Below are 23,983 nucleotides of genomic sequence, written 5' to 3'. Positions count from 1 at the left end.
TTTTCTGCAATTCTACACATTTTTCTATTTAGCTGAGAGAATTGAGCAGTTTTTCATCAAATTTCCAGGAATTCTACATGGTTTGGCATGGAGCTGAGAGATAATTTGGTTATTTCTAAGCATATTTCTTTCAGTTTTATGCATTTTCCAATGGCTAATGCATTGTTCTTCTGCTCAAACATAACAAAATCAATGGGCATGTGCATTGAATGCCCTGTTTTCTGAGTTTTCGATCTCCCTGACTCTAGCTTTCTTTGTTAGTTCTCAAAGTTGGTATTATTAAATCATAGTTCAATATCTTTTATGCATGATTTTTATCTGGGGTTGGTCATTTAAGTTGACACAACTGTTTTTCCATCCCTAAAATGACCACTTAGATGGCCCGCCTAAGAATTTCCTATATAGAGAAAACCCTGTGATCAGCTCCAATTACTATCATTTCCTCAATTTTAAAGGGATAGTTGGAGATTGTGGCAATGAAGCCCTTTATCTACTTCCCCAGAATTTGAGACATGATAACTGTTCCTGTAGACTTCCAGTCATTGCGCTATCGCTAGTTAGCATTGGCTCGTGAAACTACCTTTAACTAACTTCATACTGGACGCAGAGACACATTGTATCCACGATGATATTCTATTGCAGCTTGTGATATTGATAGAAATGGCAGACGCACTGCAGTACCTGGACCCTAGTTTGAAAACCCCTGGTTTAACCTATTTCCATACTTTTTGAATTAACCCTCAGCTCTCAAAATCCTCTTCTTTGAGAGCCTTTATCCTTTCTCTCTAACTCATGATATTCTTTATCTTTTGAAGGTCATCTGGTACTTCCAATCTTTCTGCTTTGCCAAAGATCTCCCCTTCATCCCTCACAAACAATCATAACAGCAGCTTCAACAGCAGGAAGTAAGGACTATTGAACATAGAGAGGGTTGTCTAATTGACTGACTGGGCTGGGGCACATAGAGCCATAGAGAGACACTACGGAATTCAGCAAACTCTGAAGATGTCGAGTTTTGAACGTCAGCGGTCTTGCCTCCAAAGGTTCATTCTAGGCAAAGAGTCCAAATTAGAATGTTATTGATTTAATGGAATGTTTGGTGCCAATATGGAGGATAGTTTGTGGACTCCGTACATCTATGGCTCTGGGTTAAGGCTTGAGGTGGTTATGCGGGGATTTGCAGTTGCCTGCATGGTTTCTGGTTTTTATCTGTGTTTTCACAGCAGTGTATTCTATCATGGGACTAAAGAGCTTCTGCGTAGTAAACTGTATTTGAATCATCTCAGATTAAATCATTATCTACTGACGGAAATTATGGATTCATTGATATTTCAATCTTCACTAACAAGATTTAAGAAGGGTAATTTTGTGTGGGTGCTTCCAGTGAGAATCAATAGCTAGTGTGAACCTCATGCAACCTAGAAACTCTGAGACCTTGGTTGGACACCACTGCTGTCGGTGTGGAATGTGTTGTCACTGTCCAGTAGTTGAACAATAGCCTAATAGAGTAATGTTTTATTTTCCACTGTAGTTGTGAACCATTGCATGCTGGAATGGGTGTAATATCAGTGTCACTCAACACTGTAGTGACACTGATATTACACCCATTCCAGCATGCATGTTGTGTGTGGATATAGGCTACGTGCAATTTTATTTTACCCGGCATCTGAGAAATAACTTAACTTTTCACCATTGCACACAAATGGTAGATTTATTTCCATATTGTGTTTTTTGTTTCTGTGGACTCCATGGTGGCGATGTGGTAATAGGATCTCCCTGCAGATCCCCTTCCTGTCAACCCACTCCTCACTGTACAGTGCCAGCTTGGTCCGCTCTGGGATTGAATAATGGATAGGGTGCTATTTTAATCTTGGATGTTTCAAACCAGGATTAAGTCTGCAAGGATGCATCTTTGACTGTTTGATTGTGGATAGGGTGGGACAAGATGCATTTGTTCTGAGCCACTGTCCCTAGACTCCCTGTGTACAGTGACAGTCCTCTCGTTCGCATTTTCTATGCATTCTCTCTTCTTCCTCTGACTTTATTGTGCTGCATATTCTGCAGTCCCTGTGTGACCTTCAGAATGCATTTCATCTGCACTCTCCCCCTTTCCACCTCCACCCTCTCTCTCGCCTGGTTGCGACACAGATGCCTACTTAATTATTCTCCTCACATCCTCCTCCAGCTATGCTCTCTACTCAGGCTACAGTAGATTCTTAAGGAGACCCAGTTATATGAATACCTAATTGCATATTAAAGAAGCTAGCTAGCTACTAGAGAAAGTACCTGCCTATTTGGCAACAATGCATTCTTCAGCCTCAGCAGGAATTCTCTGCCGTCAGGCCCCCTCTGTCACCATTCCTCTGCTATTTACCCTCCCTTTTCTTGAGCTCTCTCATCCCTCTATCTTGATAGGAACATCCCCTTTCTTTCCTTTACCCATCTGTCTCTCTCCTGTACCCCTTCCCCTCTCTCTCTACATCTTTCTCCTGTACCACTCTGTACTCCACCTCTATCTTGTCTCTTCCTTTGCTCTTGTCTCCCCTCTCCCTTTACCACTCTCTCGCCCCCCCCCCCCCCCCTCGCTCTCTCTCTCTCTCCACCTGTGTACCTCTACTTCCTGAAGCGGATTCTTGACCATCGTCGTAGCTTAGCTAGCTGCTGCTATAAATAGGCTATCCTGTGGTAGCAGCAAGGCAGAGTACACGTCAGGGCAGGGGCATGCTAGAGGGCAGGGCAGGGGTTGACACCGTCACATAGCAGGGCTCGGCGAGCGAGAAGAGGCACTGCAAAACTTGAACACTGACGGAGGAGGGAGTTATTTTTTTTGTTAGCTGTGTTTGACAGTGTTGCGCTCGGGACGGGCCTCGCTTTACTGTGCCTCTTTGCTGCGTGTCTGAACTGAACTGGGATTGAGCTCTGGGACCAAGGCCTGGGCAAGGAGTGAGCTGATCTACAACTGGACTTTGGGATCGGATTAGGGCTGGATCGAACTAAGCCCCGGACTAGGGCCGAGTTATGGAGATGGATTTTGTGAGGCCAGTGTCGGATGGTTAAAGCGTTTGAGATGAGATGCTCCTGTGCTGCTGGTGGTGCCTGAGGACAGAGCTGAGGACAGAGCTGAGGACGAACGCCTCGACAGATTTAGACAGGAGCAGGGTGGTGGAGAGAGTGCTGAGCTGTGAGCAGGCAGCTAATGCTAACACTTCTACTGCTGGGGCCGGTGGTGGTATTACTGGTGGTGCTGCTACACCACCCCTTGATCAATGGGACGCAGCGTCGCCCCACTCCCAGAGGTCTGACTGTTATTGCTGTTGCAAGGCCTTTTGCTGTACCTCAAGGCTTTAGGTTTGAGGCTATATGCAAAGTGTGTTGTCTTTAAAATGTGCTGACTGTGTCCTCAGGTTTATAGTAATTATTGGGCGCTAGGGTTGGGCGACAACAACCTTTGTCCTATCGTGATTATGTACCCATAAAACATTGATATTTGACTCTATCGCCCCCATTAGCCACACCCCCAAAAAGTAAAATAACAAATAAAAAAGCTTTTTAAACATCCACTAAAACAAAAGTTGGGCTGTGGCACGAAATCGAATGAAACTATGGATTTTGACGAAAGATGTTGAAAGCCTGGGCAGAGGTTAAGTTCAGGCAATGGCAACTCTTTGGGGAGCAGTGACTGTCTGATGAACGAGCTGTCTTACCATACGTAGTGAGCTAGGTTACAGGCCAAATCAAACTACTTCCTAAGCGCTATGGCAGACTGTTAGTGAACACGCTAAATTCTGGAAAACAGTTAATTCACTGAAGCCAGGTAATTCCGCTACTTCCCTGCCTAAACTTTTTCAGTAATAATGTAGGAAACTGCTAAGATTTATGATGCTTTTAATCAGCATTTTATCTCTGCTGGTTTCCTATTTAAAGAAATGGTCATCATACTGGTTTTGGCCAGTCAGTTGACTGTTCTTCCCACATACAGCTCCAGTTGCCTCGATGGGTAATCAGTCAACCTCACGTGACTTGGGAAATGGTAGTCTCGGTTTTTGTTTTTGGCAACTCACAGAAAAAGAAGTTATTGCTGCATTATTAGATATTGACACCAAGAAGTCATTAGAGGCTGACATTTTGGACCCGTCTTTGCTTAAGTATGCAGCGCCTCTAATTGCTGGCAAAGTAACACACACTTTTTTTTTAAATGTTACTTTAGTATCAGGAAATATTCCAAGTGTGGAAAGCAGCTTTGGTGCTACCACTCCATAAGGGTGTGGATTGTAGTGATCTCGATAATTATCAACCCATTTCCAGGCTCCCATGTCTTTCTAAAATACTAGAATCATTGGACCACAAACAGCTACATTATTTTCTATCTGTAAATGGTGTACTTAATGTTAATCAATACGGATTCAGAACTAAACATAGCACCACTACGGCTACCATGCTTGTTGTAAATTATATTGCAAATGCCTTAAAGAATTGTGCTGCCATGTCTGTTGAATAAGCTGTCCTCGATAGGGTTGGGAACTGATGCTTGCCAATGGTTTCATAATTATCTCAATGACAAGGTATATGGGATCAAATCTGAGTTTCTTGATTACTTATTTTTATTTATATACAGTAGACTGTAAAACATTTTTTTACAGTCTACTGTATATAAATAAATACAAATATATTCGTAATTATTTAGATGCACATCATAGTGTTGATCAGCTTTAATATTGCAGACTGAGTTCTATCAATGTAATTGTTTGCCTAATTTCCAATCCCCCATATTTTATTTCAATATATTTTCCTTATGTTTCCCTAAGCCTACCACCCCTCCCCTAATTGGAGTAAACTAATGGACAACAAAACTTAGACTTCTACTTCACATACATACATACATACATACATACATACATACGCACAGTTAATTCAGAAAGTAATCGGAGCCCTTGATTTTCACCATTTTGTTATTCTAAAATATATATTTTTTAAAAATGTAATCGCTTCAATCTTCACACAATACCCCATAATGACAATGCGAAAACAGGTTTTTAGAAATGTTGGCAAATGTATAAAAAAAATAAACAGATACCTTTATGTAAATAAGTACTCAGATTCTTTGCTAAGAGACTTAATTGAGCTCAGGTGCATCCTGTTTCCATTGATCATCTTTGAGATGTTTTTACAACTTGATTGGAGTCCAACCCTGGTAAATTCAATTGATTGGACATGATTTGGAAAGGCGCACACCTGTCTATATAATGTCCCACAGTTGACAGTGCATGTCAGAGCAAAAATCAAGCCATGAGGTCGAAGGAATTGTCCGCAGAGCTCCGAGACAGGATTGTGTCGAGTTACAGATCTGGGGAAGGGTACCAAAAAACACAGTGGCTTCCGGCTTTCATTCTTAAATGAAAGAGGTTTGGAACCACCAGAACTCTTCCTAGAGCTGGCTGCCCGGTCAAATTGAGCAATCGGGATCGAGGGAAAGATCCAGGCTGTATCACAACCAGCTGTGATTGGGAGTGCTATAGGGCGGCTCACAATTGGCCCAGTGTCGTCCGGGTTTGGCCGGTGAGGAAGAGGTACACCGGCCAAACCCGTAAGTAAGAATTTGTTCTTAGCTGACTTGTCTAATTAAATAAAGGTTAAATTCATAAAATTAATGGTGCAAAGTACAGAGATCCTGTACAGCTAAGACAACGCGGGAGTGGCTTTGGGACAAGTCTCTGAATGTCCTTGAGTGGCCCAGCCACAACCTGGACTTGAAACAAAATATTTGTGTAGCTACGCTCCCCATCCAAGCTCTCAGAGCTTGAGAGGATCTGCAGAGAAGAATGGGAGAAACTCCCCAAATACAGGTCTGCCAAGCTTGTAGCGTCATACCCAGGAAGACTCGAGGCTGTAATTGCTGCCGAAGGTGCTACAATAAAGTACTGAGTAAAGGGTCTGAATACTTATGTAAATGTGATATTTCAGTTTTTTTCCTGTTTTGATACATTCGCAAACATGTTTTTTTGGTGTGGACTTTGTCATTATGGGGTGTTGTGTGTAGATTGATGATGGGGGGGGAAACTATTTTAATCCATTTTAGAATAAGGCTGTAACGTAACAATGTGGAGGAAGTCAAGGCCTGAATACTTACCAAATGCACTGAATACTTTTTACGGCCACTGTACATTTTACTTCAGTTATCCCTCTTTTTTCCTTATAGTCCCACCCTTCAGCTACCCTCAACCTCTCAATCTATCTCTTACCCATCCAGTTTTGATTTCTACTTGCCATATACTTTTCAACTGTGCTGCTACCACCTGGTTACTCTACCATGCACCTTAGACGTTGCTGTCCTATGTGCTGTACATAGTCGTGGTACACTGGTCACTTAATAATGTTTACATACTGTTTTACCCACTTAATATGTACACTACATGACCAAAAGTTTGTGGACACCTTGTTGAACGTCTCATTACAAAATCATGGCCATTTAAAATGGGGTTGGTTCCCCCTCTGCTGCTATAACAGCCTCCACTCTTCTGGGAATGCTTTCCACTAGATGTTGGAACATTGCTGTAGGGATTTGTCGGGCACTGTTTGGTGATTATGAAGAAGGTGCTACATTGAAAGGCACTGAGCTCTTCAGTAAGGCCATTCTACTGCCAGTGTTTGTCTATGGAGATTGCATGGCTGTCTGCTCAATTGTATACACCTGTCAGCAACGGGTGTGGCTGAAATAGCCATTTGAAGGCTTGTCCACATACTTTTTTGTTTATAGTGTATGTACTTTATTCTAGTTGATCCCTATACTCTTAACTATTGCTGTACATATACTATTCAGATATACTACATTTTCTATCCATATAATGTCTGAACATCCCATGTATGTACGAGCACACAGCCATGCAATCTCCATAGAGAAACACTGGCAGTAGAATGGCCTTACTGAAGAGCTCCGTGACTTTCAATGTGGCACCGTCATGGATGATGCCACCTTTCCAACAAGTCAGTTTGTCAAATGTCTAACCTGCAAGAGCTCCCCCGGTCAACTGTAAGTGCTGACGTTGTGAAGTGGAAACGTCTAGGAGCAAAAGTGTCTCAGCTGCTCAGAACGGGATCATTGAGTGCTGAAGCATGTAAAAATCGTCTGTCCTCGGCTGCAACATTCACTGCCGAGTTCTAAACTGCCTCTGGAAGCAATGTCAGCACAAGAACTGTTCGTCGGGAGCTTCATGAATTGGATTTCCGTGGCCGAGCAGCCGCGCACACAAGCCTAAGATCACCATGCGCAATGCCAAGCGTTGGCTGGAGTGGTGTAAAGCTCTCCGCCATTGGACTCTGGAGCAGTGGAAACGCGTTCTCTGGAGTGATGAATCAGGCTAAACTATCTGCCAGTCCAATGGACGAATCTGGAAATGAAAAAACATTTCCACATCACCATGAAAAACAGCCCCAGACAATTATTCCTCCGCCCCAATGGGGAGCATACAATGATGTACTAGATGATTATGTGCTTCTAACTTTGTGGCAACAGTTTGGGGAAGGCCCTTTCCTGTTTGAGCATGACAATGCTCCGTGCACAAAGCGAGGTCCATACAGAAATGGTTTGTTGAGATCGGTATGGAAGAACTTGACTGGTCTGCACAGAGCCCTGTCCTCAATCCCAACTAATACCTTTGGGATTAATTGGAACGCCTACTTCGAGCCAGGCCTAATCGCCAGACATCACTGCCCAACCTCACTAATGCTCTGTGGGCTGAATGGAAGCAAGTCCCCGCAGCAATGTTTCAGCATCTAGTGGAAAGCCTTCCCAGAAGAGTGGAGGCTGTTATAGCAGCAAAGGGGGGACCAACTCCAGATTAATGCCCAAGATTTTGGAATTCGATTTTTGACGAGCAGGTGTCCCCGCACACACACACACACACCACAAGACTAAAAGTATCTCACACACTGAACAAAAATTTAAACGCAACATGTAAAGTGTTTGTCCCATATTTCGTGAGCTGAAACACTTAGCAAGACAACAAATGTCTTGACTTAAATCAGCTTGAAAATCTATGGCAAGAGGTGAAAATGGCTGTCTAGCAATTGAAGAATTTAAAAAAATAATGTGCAAATATTGTACAATCCATGTATACAACTTAAACTAAAAAAGAACAAGAGCAGGAGGATAATATCACTGAAATCTTTCATACGTACAAATCTTATTTCTCTTAAATTTTGTGCACAAATTATGTCTACATCCCTGTTTATTGAGCATTTCTCCTTTGCCAAGATAATCCATCCACCTGACCGGTGTGGCATATCAAGAAGCTGATTTAAACTGCATGATCATTACACAGGTGCACCTTGTGCGGGGGACATTAAAATGCCACTTTAAAATACGCAGTTGTCTCAACACAATTCCACATGTCTGAAGTTTTGAGGGAGTGTGCATTTGGCATGCTAACTGCAGGAATGTCCACCGGAACTGTTGCCAGAGAATTGAGTGTTAATTTCTATACCATAATCCACCTCCAACGTCGTTTTAGAGAATTTGGCATAACATCCAACCGGCCTCACAACAGCAGACCATGTTTAACGACGCCAGCCCAGGACCTCCACATCCAGCTTCTTCACCTGCAGGATCATCTGATGAGGGGTGGGGGATTTCTTGGGTGTATTTCTGTCTGTAATAAAGACCTTTTTGTGGAGAAGAATTGGCTGGGCCTGGCTCCCCAGTTGGCAGCCCTGCCCAGTCATGAAATCCATAGATTACGGCATAATTAATGTTGCATGTTTTATTTTTGTCATTGTTTTTATTTTCATCCATCACATTGCAAAGTCGTCACCATCTGTTGGCTGTCAATAATTGTCGATAGACAATGCTATGATAATATCACTATTGGCAGCTGTGCTATAGACTGTAGGTGTTTAACATTTTTTATGATGGTTTCAGCTTTTTATTGTACAATTGTGTTTTCTTACTGTGTACCTTTCTCCCCACACTGAATGAGAAGTGAGAAAGTCCTTATGGGAAGATATTGAGTGGGGGGGGGGTTGAATATAAATGTTTAAGGTTTGTGTGTGGGCACTAGCCTTTGTATATTGTATTTATTAAGGATCCCCATTACTATTCCTGGGGTCCAAACAAGATTAAGGCAATTACTTAACAAAAATAAATTAAACGTTACGTCATACAAACAGCACGTTATTACACCACTATAAGTACTTTATGCCTGCATTTGTTTGGTAACATCCAGTCATTTTACCCAGCCATATGAAATAGGCTAAGTCCATGTTCTCTATTTATTCCTGACTGATGTTATGTATCCTCTTCAGTGTGAAAAACTCCAGCTACAGCCTTCCGTCCTACCACCCTTATAACAGCTATGAGTGCTCCGAGGGCAGGCAGAGTGAGCGGGCTGGCCTGTGTGGTCTTTCCAACCTGGGAAACACCTGCTTCATGAACTCTGCACTGCAGGTACCATACCCTCAACTTGCCCAATAATGTTTGTAGCATGTTTTGTGCTGCTATCATGTTGTGTTGTCATGTGGTGTTGCTACCATGGTGTGTTGTCATGTGTTGCTGCCATGCTTTGTTGTTGTCTTAGATCTCTCTTTATGTAGTGTTGTGGTGTCTCGATCTGTATTTGGTCCCTTTTTTTTTCGCAGCCCCTGCCCCTGCAGGAGGTCTTTTACCTTTTGGTAGGCCAACATTGTAAATAATAATTCGTTTTTTACTGACTTGACTGGTTAAGTAACGGTTAAATAAAAATATACATTAAACTGTTAACTCTGAACTCTGGTGTGTATGCATTGGTTTTAATTGTATCATGGCAGGAACAGCTGCGGGTATTGATTGACCTTTGGCATTGTATTATACTGTTTAGGTGATTCCTTTGACTGTTGGATTTTCTCATTATGCCCTGTCTCTTGCATATTTTACTGCTTCTTTTCCCAACTTTAATCGTTTTTATATATTTTATATTTTTCTGCAGTGCTTAAGTAATGTACCTCCTCTCACCGAGTATTTTCTGAAAGACAAGTACAACGATGAGTTGAATGAGGACAACCCTCTGGGAATGAAAGGGGAGATCGCCAAGGCCTACGCTGAGATCACAAAGCAGTCGTGGTCTGGGAAGTACAGCTACGTCACACCACGGCCTTTCAAGGTAATTTACGGTACCAGGGTTGGTGTCAAGTCCATTTTCATTCCAGGCATTTCAGAAGGTACACTGAAATTCCAATTATCTTCAATGCTTTTTAATTGGGAAAATCTGTCATTTGAATTTGGTTTACATTCTGAATTGACTGGAATTTAAATAGAATTGACTCCAACCCTGTACTGTACCCATACCAACTTATGAAATTCACATGGTCTGAAAGTTGTGCCCTCACTTCTGCCTTGATTCTAGATTGAAATGCAGCTATGATGTGCCCAATCCCAAATTGACCCTTAGACCCACAAGCCACAACAACCGAGTCTCTTGAGCAGTGATGTAGTGGTAGACAGAATGGGTGGGTAAACTCTGATTTCCATTCGTGGTGAATAAAGTAACGATCCTTGTCCCTTCAATATGGTTTTCCTCAATATGGTTTTCTGCAATAGGTGGGTAAACGGTGTTTACGTGCGTTTACCCTACACCACTGCTCTAGAGTAGATCAGAAAGGATCACACATATAAGAAATATGGCAATATTCCTACTTTGCTAACTGACAGGCTACAGGTTGGTGGAATCTGTGCTATTTTGCTTGCTTCCACCAATTCAATCTACACAAGTTCCCTCGGGGTGCGGTGTCAATTTGGAATTTCCTATAGATCTGTTGCTGAACCCGTTGTGTGTCTATTCTCCCCTCCCTCCAGACCCAGGTGGGTCGCTTCGCCCCCCAGTTCTCAGGCTACCAGCAGCAGGACTCTCACGAGCTGCTGGCCTTCCTGCTGGATGGTCTACACGAGGACCTGAACCGTATCAGGAAGAAACCCTACATCCTGCTCAAAGATGCCGAGGGCAGGCCTGACAAGGTCTGTTACTGCTAGCTTGCTGTCACTCTTTATTTTATTAGTTTAGTTTCATTCGCTTTACTATTTGTCAGGGACCATGCACAACAAATACATTGCACCATAGCTACAGTACACAGCTGGGCAATTTGTTCTCTGTGGTCCCAGGTAGTCTTGCTATCTCTGGCACTCAACACTCATTCAGTTGTTGTTGTGCGTTGATTGTTAAATTAGAAATCTTTATCTTTAAAGCCACAATCTTGAGTTTGGTGTTTCAGCCCAATGAGGCATTTATATTCAAGAATCAATGGGTATATCATTATTTGAAATGACCAATTGAATGGCAGGAAATATGCCAGATCTTGCGCAAACTCTATCACCTCATTATCAACTCTGTAGCCAATGTGTTTCTGGAGGAGAACCAGTGGGAACAAACAGTGTTCATACCTTCAGTCACTCCACTGTGTCATTTTAGTCTGTTGAAATGGTGTCTCATAGCCTTGAGACATGGCTGTAACAACCATTAGTATAGTGTATAGTCTGTCTATGTTTCTGATGGCACTGCTTTTCTTCCCTTCTGTAAAACTGTAGGCTTGTTTCTAGAGTATAAACAATTCATAAAAACAGTGTACCACTCCATAGTATTCTCTTGGTTTATGTCAAAATGGTTTCTCAGCAATATCCCTCCCCTCTGTGTGACTACTGTATGTGTTTCCCTAGGAGGTTTGGGAATGGTTGTACCACCACACAATCCATGGGTCCCTTCACCTCGTATCTAAATAGTTTGAGTCTTTCCCTTCCCCTCTGTGTTACTGTATGCAGTGGCTGAGGAGAAAAGCTAAACCAGTAGTGGGAATAAACGGTATCATAGTACTATACCTCCTCCAGACACTCCATTGTTGCTATCTCACCCTTTGTCAAAAATGGTTCCTCACTATCTTCCCTCCCCTCTGTGTGTCTGTAGGTGGTGGCCGAGGAGGCGTGGGAGAACCACGTCAAGAGGAACAACTCCATCATCGTGGACATCTTCCACGGCCTCTTCAAGTCCACCCTGGTGTGCCCTGTCTGCGCCAAGGTCTCAGTCACCTTTGACCCCTTCTGCTACCTGACGCTGCCGCTGCCCATGAAAAAGGAACGCACTCTGGAGGTCTACCTGGTCAGGCTGGACCCCCTGGCCAAACCCACACAGGTAACTACAGTATCTGGGTTGTATTCATTAGTGCACACTGTAGCAAAAGCTTTTACAACTGAAAACAAAAACACATGTTTCTTATTGGATAGCAGCTCCCTGTTTTGGCCTGTTTGCTTCTGTTCTGTACCTAGTGAATATGACTAAGGTCAGTCTGGACCCCCTAGCCAAACCCACAAAGGTACTGAGCTGTTATTCCTACCTAGAAATTAGTCATCCTTCACATATTGTGGTCACCCACAATATTCTCTGCTTTTTAAGGGATATCCTCTGAAGTGGATTTGAGTATTTGTAATCAGCTTATGCTCTGAATAGGGCCAGATGGAATCTGGAGGGAGGTCCTTTTTATCAATACCTTTTGAAGGCTTGGTGTATATTTAATGAATCTGCAGCTATTCATTCTTCATGGGGTTTTGGCAAATTCTGCTCCTGCGGATTAAGTTATGAGTTAATCTTAGGACCCCGGCTTAATGGCCGTTTGTCTTTCTCTGTGTTTCAGTATAAACTGACTGTGCCCAAGGTGGGCTACATATCAGACCTCTGTACATCGCTCTCCACTCTATCTGGTGTCCCTGCTGAGAAGGTAAGATACACACACACACACACGTCTGTTCTGCTCTTAACTAAATCAGTTCTCCCTCAAAAAAAAAATGTTAACCTCAAGGAGTTTTATGCCTGGTTAAATGGAGGCTAAATTAGAATGTACGCTCTGGAATGGTGCATTCGGAAAGTATTCAGACCCCTTCACTTTTTCCAGATTTTGTTACATTACAGCCTTGTTCTAAAATTGATCAAATTGTGTTTTTCCTCATCAATCTACACACAATACCCCATAATGACAAAGTGAAAACAGTTATTTTTTACATTTCAGCAAATTTATTACAAATAAAAAAGATACCTTATTTACATAAGAATTCATACCCTTTGCTATGAGACTCGAAATTGAAATGATTCCTTTTATCATCCTTAAGATGTTTCTACAACTTTTTTGGAGTCCACCTGTGGTAAATTCAATTGATTGTACATGATTTGGAAAGGCACACACCTTTCTATATAAGGTCCCACAGTTGACAGTGTGTCAGAGCAAAAATCAAGCCATGAGGTCGAAGGAATTGTCCGTAGAACTCCGAAACAGGATTGTGTCGGCACAGATCTGGGGGATGGTACCAAAACATTTCTGCAGCATTGAAGGTCCCCAAGAACACAGTGGCCTCCATCATTCTTAAATGGAAGAAGTTTGGAACCACCAAGAGTCTTCCTAGAGCTGGCCGCCCGGCCAAACTGAGCAATCGGGGTAGAGGGGCCTTGGTCAGGGAAGTGACCAAAAACCTGATGGTCACTCTGGCAGAGTTCCACTGTGGAGATGGGAGAACCTTCCAGAAGGACAACCATATCTGTAGCACGCCACCAATCAGGCCTTTATGGTAGTGTGGACAGATGGGAGGCAATCCTCAGTAAAAGGTACATGACAGCCCGCTTGGAGTTTGCCAAAAGGCACCTAAAGGACTTTCGGACCATGAGAAACAAGATTCTCTGGTCTGATGAAACCAAGATTGAACTCTTGGGCCTGAATGCCAAGCGTCACGTCTGGAGGAAACCTGGCACCATCCCTATGGTGAAGCATAGTGGTGGCAGCATCATGCTGTGGGGATGTTTTTCAGCTGCAGGGACTGGGATACTAGTCAGGAATGAGGCTAAGATGAATGGAGCAATGTACAGAAAGATCCTTGATGAAAACCTGCTCCAGAGCGCTCAGGACCTCAGACTGGGGGCAAAGGTTCACCTTCCAACAGGACAACGACCTAAGCACACAGCCAAGACAACACAGGAGTGGCTTCGGGACAAGTCTCTGAATGTCCTTGAGTGGCCCAGCCAGAGACCGGACTTGAACCCGATCAAACATCTCTGGAGAGACCTGAAAGTAGCTGTGCAGCGACGCTCCCCATCCAACCTGACAGAGCTTGAGAGGATCTGCAGAGAAGAATGGGAGAAACTCCCCAAAAACAGGTGTGCCAAGCTTGTAGCATCATACCCAAGAACACTCAAGGCTGTAATCGCTGCCAAAGGTGCTTCAACAAAGTACTGCGTAAAGGGTCTGAAAACTTAAGTAAATGTAATATTTCATTTTTTTATTTATACATTTGCAAAAAATCTAAACCTGTTTTTGCTTTGTCATTATTGGTTATTGTGTGTAAAAAGCAATTTAATCAATTTTAGAATAAGGCTGTAACGTAACAAAATGTGGGCAAAGTCAAGGGGTCTAAATACTTTCCGAATGCACTATGTGTACTTAAGATGTTTTTATTTTCTTTCCAAATTCAGATGATTGTAACAGATATCTACAACCACCGGTTCCACCGTATCTTTGCCACCAATGAGAACCTCAGCAGCATCATGGAGAGGGACGACATCTATGTGTGAGTGTCAGATACAGACTTTCTGATGAAGGCAGTTGGATGAAGCACTGTCTACTCTCCCTCCAGTGTTAGATCTGAGAAATCTGGGTCATATTCATTAGGCACCAAACAGAACGGCATGGACTGAAACCGGAAGGGACTACCTGAACCTGTCCAATAGGAAAACACTGTTTTCCCTTGCAAAACGTTTTGCTACGGTATGCCCGAATGAATACGACCCTTAACTTACCGAAGATGCAAACATCTGCAACACATTCACCCTACCCTATAGTTCTGTAGTTTTGAGGTGCCAGTGCATTTGTTCTTAGTAACTAACTTAACGTAGCATGCATCTGAGCGGGGTTTCTTTCCTTCTTGTCCAGACGAGTAAGAAAAACATCTGCACAGGTTCTCTTGTGCACTGTTCAACCAATCCAGTAAATATGGAGGAGGAGTTAAGATGGGAGTGTTGCCTTGTTAACATTCAAAAGCGGTAGTCACGTCACAGGCTCTCTCCATTTCCCATGAAAACCGGATGCATCTGGTTGTTTCCAAGCCCGCAGAGGGTGGTTCTTAACTGACTTGCCATAGTAAATAAAAGTTAAATTAATGGGGGGGGAAATAACTCTCCTTGTTGTACAGCTTTGAGGTGGCAGTGAACCGGCTGGAGGACACAGACCATGTGGTGATCCCAGTCCACCTTAGAGAAAAGTACAAGCAGTCAGGGTACAACCACACCTCCACTCCTCTGTTCGGCCAGCCCTTCCTCATCACGGTCCCCAGAACGCTCAGCGAGGACAAGCTCTACAACATACTGCTGCTACACCTCTGGTGGGTCACACGCACACACACATGCTCTACAACAGTATTCAGACCCTTTACTCAGTACTTTGTTGAAACACCTTTAGTTGCGAGTACAGACTCGAGTCTTCTTGGGTATGACGGTACAAGCTTGGCACACCTGTATTTGGGGAGTTTCTCCGATTCTTCTCTACCAATCCTCTCAAACTCTGTCAGTTTGGACAGGGAGCGTCGCTACACGGCTATTTTCAGGTCTCTCCAGAGATGTTCAATCAGGTTCAAGTCCGGTCTCTGGCTGGGCTACTCAAGGACATTCAGAGACTTGTCCCGAAACCACTACTGTGTTGTCTTGGCTGTGTGCTTAGAGTCCTGTTGGAAGGTGATCCCTTCGCTGAGGTACTGAGTGCTCTGGAACAGGCTTTCAGCAAGGATCTCTTTGTACTTTGCTCTTTTCATCATCTTTCCCTCGATCCTGACGCTCCCCGTCCAAACTGACAGAACTTGAGAGGATCTGCAGAGAAGAATGGGAGAAACTCCCCAAATACAGGTGTAATCACTGCCAAAGGTGCTAAAACAAAGTTCTGAGTAAAGGGTCTGAATACTGATGTAAATGTGATATTTAAGTTTTTGCTTTGTCATTTTGGGGTATTTTGTGTAGATTGAGGGAAAAAAATACAATGTAATCCAAAAATCACATACATGCACTACAACAAGCTTTACAACATGCTACTGCTACGCCTCTGGTGGGTAGGTAACCATCTCAGAAACTGCCGTTAACTAACCTTGCGCTCTTGTTAATTACTTAGCCTAATTGTGACTGATTTTTAAAGGGCTATATGAATACATTTGATTGCTCTTTTCATTGTTTATAAGGAACATTTTTAGTTTCTAGTGGAAACAAGGCTTTGACACAATGTCCCGATTTTTAATGTTTTCTCATTAAATGTTTTCTACTCCGGGAGCACTGATGAACTGAGTAATAACAGCACTGAGGGTGGATGTTTCTTTCTTTGGGGGGAGCATATAAATGATGTTGAGCAGTTAGATGTTGTTGGACTATGTATGTTTTGAATGGGAACTGATTATATTAGTATTGTGTGTTTTGTGTTGTTTGGTGCAGTCGGTTTGTGCGTTCTGTCGTTGAGGAGGAGGACACTGAGGAGACAACCCCCTCTTCTAAACAACATATTGTCAATGGCAATGCTACCAATGGGGTCCTGGAGGAGGGCTCTCCCAGTACGTAACACACACACACTTACACATGCAATCACCTGGGACTTTTCCCTGAAGAATGTGTTTGTTTCATATGATTGTGTTTTGTGTTTCCCTTTGATGTATTTTGTAATTGATGTGTAAATAGATATGTATAGTGTAATTGTTTTATTGATGTGTTCATGCAGGGCTCGCCTGCGAAAGAGACTATAGCATTAAATAAAGGTTAAATCAAATATGTAACCCCTGTCGATAAAGCTATTCCAAAATCTGATCGGCTGATCCACTCAATTCCAGGCGAGATGGAGACTGATGAGCAGGATGGAGACGACGAATCCAGTCAGGACCAGGAGCTGCCCTCTGAGAATGACAACAGCCAATCAGAGGACTCTGTGGGTGGTGGGGACAACGAGCTGGAGAACGGGGTTGGTCCAGGGGGAGAGAACTCGGGGACCAAAGGTCACCAGAACCAAACGTCTATGACAATGGGGGAGAAGAAGAGATTGTTTACATTCCAGTTTAACAACATGGGCAAGACTGACTTCAGCTTAATCAAGGAGGAACCGCGGCAGATCCGGTTCGACGAGGGACACCTCAGACTCAGTGGTAAGATGGGTATTTTACATATGGTACGCAGATGAAGTTGAAACCCCCCAATAAAGATAAAAACATGGTAACATTCCAGTAACAACATTATACTTATTGTAAGCACTAAGCAGTGCCTCTACTAGTTCTTAATGCACAATCCACCTTTCTCGTTCTGTTATATTCTCACCTTTTACAATGAGTCTTTAAGGGTATATTGCTCTCTCTCTGTAACAGACCAGTCCTATCTCTCTTTGGACTGGGAACCAGAGGTCAAGAAAAAACACTTTGATGAGGGTATCACAGAGGTAAGGCTTTCTACTCTCCTCTAACACTAGAAACCATTTTACTTACACTACCCTCTATTTATTTGGACAAAGAAGGTAAAATGTGAAAATATGGCCCTATACTCCAGCATTTTTTTTATTTTAGATAAAATGTTTCATATAAGGGGTGACAGTACAGAATGTCACCTTTTTATTTGAGTGTATATTCGTACATATGTTTTACCATTTAGAAATGAAGTCACTATGTATCTAGTCCCCCCATTGGAATACTTTTTTTTCATAAGTATTTGGACAATTTAACTTATAGTGTATTAAAGTAGTCAGAAATGTAGTATTTGGTCCCATATTCCTAGACTACATCAAGCTTGTGACTCTACAGACTTGTTGGATGTATTTGCAGTTTGTTTTGGTTGTGTTTTGGATAATGTTTTGCCCAGTAGGAGCTCAATGGTGAATAATGTATTGTCAATTTGGAGTCACTTTTATTGTAAATAAGAATACATGTTTCTGAACACTTCTACATTTTTTAAAATAGTTTTATTTATTTAACTAGGCAAGTCAGTTAAGAGCAAATTCTTATTTACAATGACTGCCTGCGGGGATGGGGGCTGTATTTTTATTTTTAAAAGACATGAATGTGAATGGAACCATGATTATGGATGATCATGAATAATGATACGTGAGAGCCACAAAGATCATTATCCCCCAAAAATGGTAACCACCCCTGTTATTGGTAATGGTGAGAGGTTAGCATTGTTTTGGGGGGGGGTATGATTTTTGTTCCTCTAACTTTCTCACTCATCATTATGACATGTGACATTGATTACTGCCGCCTGATATGAAACATTTGATCTAAAATCAAAAATGCTGGAGTATAGAGCCAAATTTACAAATGTTTGCGTCGCTGTCTAAATAAATACAGAGGAGTGTACAGTATATCAATTCATGTCAGACTGTGTCTGTCCTTATGCATTCAAACTGAAACAGTGTTTCCCAAACCTTGTGTGCTAGTTTGTAGATCAAATAGTTAGAATGGCTGGAGGTATTTGAGGAGAGGCTTGGGGAACACTGTTGCAGAATGAATGCCTCTCTTTAAGCCTTGGATGGTAATAATATTGTACTAAATAAGTAATAACAAATCTCACTGTCTGTGAACAGGACTTTGAGAAGCATGAGAGCATGGAGTATAAGCCTCAGAAGAAAGCCTTCTTCAAACTGAAAGACTGCATCGAGCTGTTCACCACCAAAGAGAAGCTCGGAGCTGAGGACCCATGGTGAGACTTAACTTCATATTGTCAAGGCTAATAAAGAAAATAATGAACATTTAAAAGAATAGTTCTCTCAAAAATAGAATTAACATGTTTTAACATGATATTAATCTCCATTAACCCAGAACTAAAATCTTCTGTAATTTGGGTTGATGCGTAATTTATCCTGGCTGTCTCAGGTACTAAGAAAGTATATGCTTTTTAAAATTGTCACATAAAATATAATAATTAATTAATCTATCCCAGGTACTGTCCAAACTGCAAGGAGCACCAGCAGGCCACTAAGAAGCTGGACCTGTGGTCTCTGCCTCCAGTCCTGGTGGTCCATCTGAAACGCTTCTCCTACAGCAGATATATGAGGGACAAGCTGGATTCACTAGTCGATTTCCCACTCAGGTACGGTTTTGACCAGACGGACATACTTTTCTGTCAAAGTAAGCTATATTTATGAACAAGTATAATTGTGTAAATTAAAAACATTCAGGTGTTTTCCTATGGCTTAAAGCACAGGTGTCAAACTCATTCCACGGGGGGCCGAGTGTCTGCGGGTTTTCGCTCCTCCCTTATACTTGATTGATGAATTAACATCACTAATTAGTTAGGAACTCCCCACACCTGGTTGTCTAGGGCTTTATTGAAAGGAAAAACCAAAAACCTGCAGACACTAGGCCCTCCGTGGAATGAGTTTGACACCCCTGGCTTAAAGGGATACTTCTGGATTTTGGTCTACTTCCCCAGCGTCCGATGAACTTGTGGATGAAATTTGTATGTCTCTACGAGCAGTTTGAAGGAAGTTGCTAACCTGCATGCCCATACACTTTGTCATTGTGCTGACGCTAGTTAGCATTGGCTCACAAAACTACCTCTAACTTCCTTCATACAGGACACAGACATAAAAATGGTATCATCTGACTCTGGGGAGCTAGTTAAAGGGCCTCATTGCCAAAATCCCGAAGTATCCCTTTAAGTTGTAAATCACTTATACAAATGTTAAATATCTCTTGAAAATAAAACAAGGAATTCTCCCCATCATGAATGGTTCTTTGTGTGATTCTTTCTCCAGTGACATGGAAATGTCAGAGTTCCTGATCGACCCTAATGCTGGTCCCTGTCGCTACGATCTCATTGCGGTCTCCAACCACTACGGAGGCATGGGAGGAGGACACTGTAAGTCTGATTTTAAGTATTTTTATTTGACAATTTAGTCATAAACACTAGAAGCGTAATGTGAATTTGAACGTAATGTGTATTCAAAATTGTAAATTCATACATTGCTAGCCATAATCTTATCTGAGTTGATTCAAACAAGGAAGTTGAATCAACAGTCTTAATTCCATGCTTGCTTTTAGCAGACAAATACTCATCTTCTCATCTTATCTTTGGGACACTTAGATACTGCTTATGCGAAGAACAAGGATGATGACAAGTGGTACAACTTTGACGACAGCAGTGTCTCTCCAGCCAACGAAGATCAGATTGTGGTGAGTTCCAAAGTCTTCTAACATCTTGTCAGATACACAGCACTGCCCAGTGTGAATTGAATGTGCACTTCATATATATATATATATATATGTGTGTGTTCAGTCCAAAGCAGCGTACGTGCTGTTCTACCAGCGCCAGGACACAGTGAAGGGAACAGGCTACTTTAATCTGGACCGAGAGGAGGAGGAAGAAGAAGAGGAGGAGAGAGAGGAGGATGGAGAGGAGGTGGAGGAGAACACAGAAGGGAAGGAGGAGAGGAAGAGCGTCGCCTCATCCCAGGGGGCCTCTGCTTCAGTTCAGAGCGACGAAGAGGATGTCAACGACAATGTCACCATGAAATCCAAATGAGCTGGTGAAACGGAGACAGAGCGAGAGACAATAATATCCATCCTAAGCCATATCGACAGACACAGAGCAGTGGTGCCAGGCCTGAGGCTGATCTCTGACACCATCCAGGCCTACAATGAGTGGGTTACCAGGGGAAACTAACCACTGAGAAGTTTGTCAGTGCTGGAACACCGAAGCAAAATGACTAAAGAAATCAGGGCCTATAGTTGTTCGGGGTGGGAGTGATTCTCCTCCATGTCCATTCGACATGAATCATCCACTCTGGAGGAAAAAGATGTCAAGCTCTGTTCTGATTCGGAACAATGACATCATACTGAAATCGAATAGATCCATTAGAAGTGTTAGGAAGGCCAGAGTTCAGTTCATCATAGTATCAAACACAGAATGTCACAGTGCAGTGGTGTCACTGCTTTGGCGCTTCGAACCGATACTCCCTCTCTCCCACCCACCTGCTTTAATTTTGTGATGTTTTTATGTTTCTGAGAGAGCAATGCATTGGCATACCATTTTACCATTATTTTTAAGCTAGGCCTTGTAAATAGGTTTTTTGAATGAACACTGAATTATTATTATTATTATTAAGTTTTCATGATGCGCTGAAGCCTTTTTGGGGGATTCGTCCTTACACTTTTATTTTGTTGCACAATCACCTCTACTCCCATTTTTTTTTTTTATAATGAATTGTATATTAGTGCCACGTACTGCAATTGTTTTACAAATTACTCTGAGCCAAGGTCTTCTCAGTTAAAACGCTTTGAATGCTGCCTTTAAACACTGTGGTCAACAGAACACGCATCCACACATAGTGACTGCTCTGTGTAGATTAGGAGTGCAGATCTAGGATCATTTTCACCTTTAGGATCATAATGATTAAGGTTATATGGACAGGGGAGACCTGATCCTAATCAGCCCTCCTACTCTGCTTTGTGTATGTGAAGAGGAGGAAGAAGAGCAAAATACATTTCATAATGTACAACAGCCAAACTAGTCATGTGGTGAACTTGCATTTTAGACACACAACTAATGTACACAATATGAGCCTTGTGATTTAAGTTTTGTTATTTTTTTCTTCTGCTGGTCACTACAGTAAGTATCCTGTAAGCCGCATGACAAGGTCAAGGTCCAGAAACAACCCTGAAACCCCGAGACACTTTTGTAGATCTGAAATGATCAGATAGGGATGAGAAATGGGGCGAAAAATTCACCTCACCTGTCACATGACAAGGTGGAGCTACTACCATATTGCTCACATCCAATTCTTTCAGATCTTCATAAGTGATTAGGAGACGTGTTTGCTTAGGAGGTAGGGGCTTTTCTGGAACGGACCCACCTCTCTTAGGCGTTATGTTGCGTTACTAGCTTTACGCGGCTTATTGAGCCTCTCCTCCACTACCTGCTCCTTCTAGAGGCTTTTTGAGATTATGAATATTGGTGATACATTAGATTTCTGTCTCTTGGTTGGATCACCTCAGCCTTAACTCTTAATCTCAGATTGTAGCCTTTAGCACATTATCACGTCACGTTGTCTGTGCATGGCCCCGAAACACAAACATACACAAGCTGAAACACACAAGCACCTACACTTAAACAGGACACAGATACGAGCTGACACTCATTCCTACACTCACAGGAACACTTATGTACACACCCTCACACCCTATCTTTGCTGTCCCCAACAGAAACATCCATGATTAGCGACCGCTGCTACCGGAAATCAACCAATTAAAAAAAATGTAAAAAAGTCAAACATGAGAGCCGGAATGTATGCTGAATGACTGACTTGAACTGGTCCAGGTTGTTTTTTTGCCTTTTGTCTTGCTTTGGTTAAATGTGAGGGGGGGGGGGGGGGGGGGGGGAGTAGGGGGTTAATTGGGGGGGGGGGGGGGGGGGGGGGTTCATTACCTTTGATAGAAATACCTGGGTACTGCTGTATGTGTCCTCTCTTCCAAGGGAAAATAATGCTTCATTGTGGTTGGTGTGTGGAGTAAGGTCTTTCTCTCTAGAGAGTGGGAGGGATGGTGGAATTACTGATCAGCCTGAGTGGGTGAGATGTGGTGATTACATATAGGACATATAGTACTGTACATAAGAGTTCACTCTGTGAGTGCACATTTGATAACATGTATTTATTTATATGTAAGCATTTAAAAAATAATAAAAAATATATTTAAAGACCGTGGCAAGATCGAAGATGTAATGGGGATTTGGGTTTATAGACCACAAATTCAGGGTTTTGTCCGAAATGGCACCCTATACCGCATAGAGCTCTCGTCAAAAGTAGTGCCCTATATAGGGAATAGGGTGCCATTTGGGGGAGGCACAGAATTCTTACCAGTGCTTTTCTCTTCTGGGGGATTGGATCTTTTTGAAAGGATGTTCTATTGTTCTGACTTTTTTTGTAAAGGTGAATATATTCAGGCATTCTTTGCATGACATGGGGGTTTCCAGGTTTGGCTGCGCTTGAGTTCACTTGGGTTTACATTTGAAATGTGCATGTGTATTTACACACAAACTTCAATAAAGTTGTGTAAAGCCTAGAACTCTGTTTTTTCTGTCAACTATTCGGAATTACCAACCTTAAGGTTGTGTAGGCTAGCTATATATTTACCTTCATTGATAATGACTGATAATGGATTGGGTATTCGTGCCCTCTGGAGGTAAATGTATAACACAGGAGCATTCCTGGCTCAACAGAGAAATTGGAAATAGAGGCCCTCTTGTGGTTGAAGCTGGACCATGACTGGATATTATGGTCTATTCATACTGTACTAAAACATATTTTGTCTGAGGTTCTGAGGTGTTGAAGCTCAGCACAAACATGGATGACCATTTTATCTGACTGACTTATCTATTAGAGACTTCCTCAGAATTGGTCTGGTGCATTTTAGAATTTCACCCAAAATCGCAATGGCCAACATTTTGCGCGTGAATTGAAATACTCCCTTTCCTACAACCCAATGCGAATGGAGCTGTTCTTTACGCCCAGTCTGACGTTTCCCGCGAATTTTATCCACAGTTGATCGCATACGACTCCTTCCTTTTCCACACGGACCGCGGGAAGGAGCTGGAACATACTGACAGTGTATGCGGCAACGTGCGCGTGGCTGTGCAAGACTGAGCTGCGCGTGTATTTTTCTTAAAAGCTCGGCTGCACAGATAATTGTTCTGCCTTTATTTATTTTTTGGACAAAGGATATGGAGAGATGGTTGGCTGCTACTTGGGCCGACAATACGGTGTCCGCACAAGACAATATTGCATTGCTGGGCTGGATCAAGCAATCACAATTATACGGTTGTGTGTATGCCATTTAACTGTTCGTAATTATTGGATTGTGATAAAGCTTTGTCGTAAAGTGTTAGGCTATAGTGTTATTCAATATTCTCCCTGTATTAATTCCTACGGTCTGTAAAATGTCGCATCTTTCATTCGGGACCGCTGCTTCGCTGTGTAGCCTATG

General features: G+C 42.5%; 1 protein-coding gene across 6 annotated transcripts in view; it reads left to right on the top strand.

Moving 5' to 3' along the window:
- Window positions 1–23,983, top strand: part of LOC129838499 (ubiquitin carboxyl-terminal hydrolase 15-like) — a 65,161-nt gene that overhangs the window by 18,420 nt on the left and 22,758 nt on the right. For 2 of the 6 annotated variants that reach the window (XM_055905493.1, XM_055905492.1), the window contains exons 7-22: window positions 816–905; window positions 9,298–9,439; window positions 9,957–10,130; window positions 10,823–10,981; window positions 11,922–12,146; window positions 12,646–12,729; window positions 14,469–14,563; window positions 15,185–15,373; window positions 16,464–16,579; window positions 16,853–17,161; window positions 17,378–17,448; window positions 18,586–18,701; window positions 18,942–19,091; window positions 19,759–19,862; window positions 20,088–20,176; window positions 20,280–22,362. In XM_055905493.1, the coding sequence (XP_055761468.1) occupies window positions 816–905; window positions 9,298–9,439; window positions 9,957–10,130; window positions 10,823–10,981; window positions 11,922–12,146; window positions 12,646–12,729; window positions 14,469–14,563; window positions 15,185–15,373; window positions 16,464–16,579; window positions 16,853–17,161; window positions 17,378–17,448; window positions 18,586–18,701; window positions 18,942–19,091; window positions 19,759–19,862; window positions 20,088–20,176; window positions 20,280–20,525 (2,359 nt within the window). In that variant the 3' untranslated portion in view covers window positions 20,526–22,362. Of the gene's footprint in view, window positions 1–815; window positions 906–2,590; window positions 3,297–9,297; window positions 9,440–9,956; window positions 10,131–10,822; window positions 10,982–11,921; window positions 12,147–12,645; window positions 12,730–14,468; window positions 14,564–15,184; window positions 15,374–16,463; window positions 16,580–16,852; window positions 17,162–17,377; window positions 17,449–18,585; window positions 18,702–18,941; window positions 19,092–19,758; window positions 19,863–20,087; window positions 20,177–20,279; window positions 22,363–23,983 lie in introns of those variants that run through there. The other 4 variants (XM_055905495.1, XM_055905494.1, XM_055905497.1 and 1 more) reach the window with 3 other exon arrangements.

The sequence above is a fragment of the Salvelinus fontinalis genome, chromosome 39, assembly GCF_029448725.1.
Source record: "Salvelinus fontinalis isolate EN_2023a chromosome 39, ASM2944872v1, whole genome shotgun sequence".
Lineage (NCBI taxonomy): Eukaryota > Metazoa > Chordata > Actinopteri > Salmoniformes > Salmonidae > Salvelinus > Salvelinus fontinalis.
Note: the sequence above shows the minus strand (reverse complement) of the source record. Positions and strands in the feature narration are given on the sequence as shown.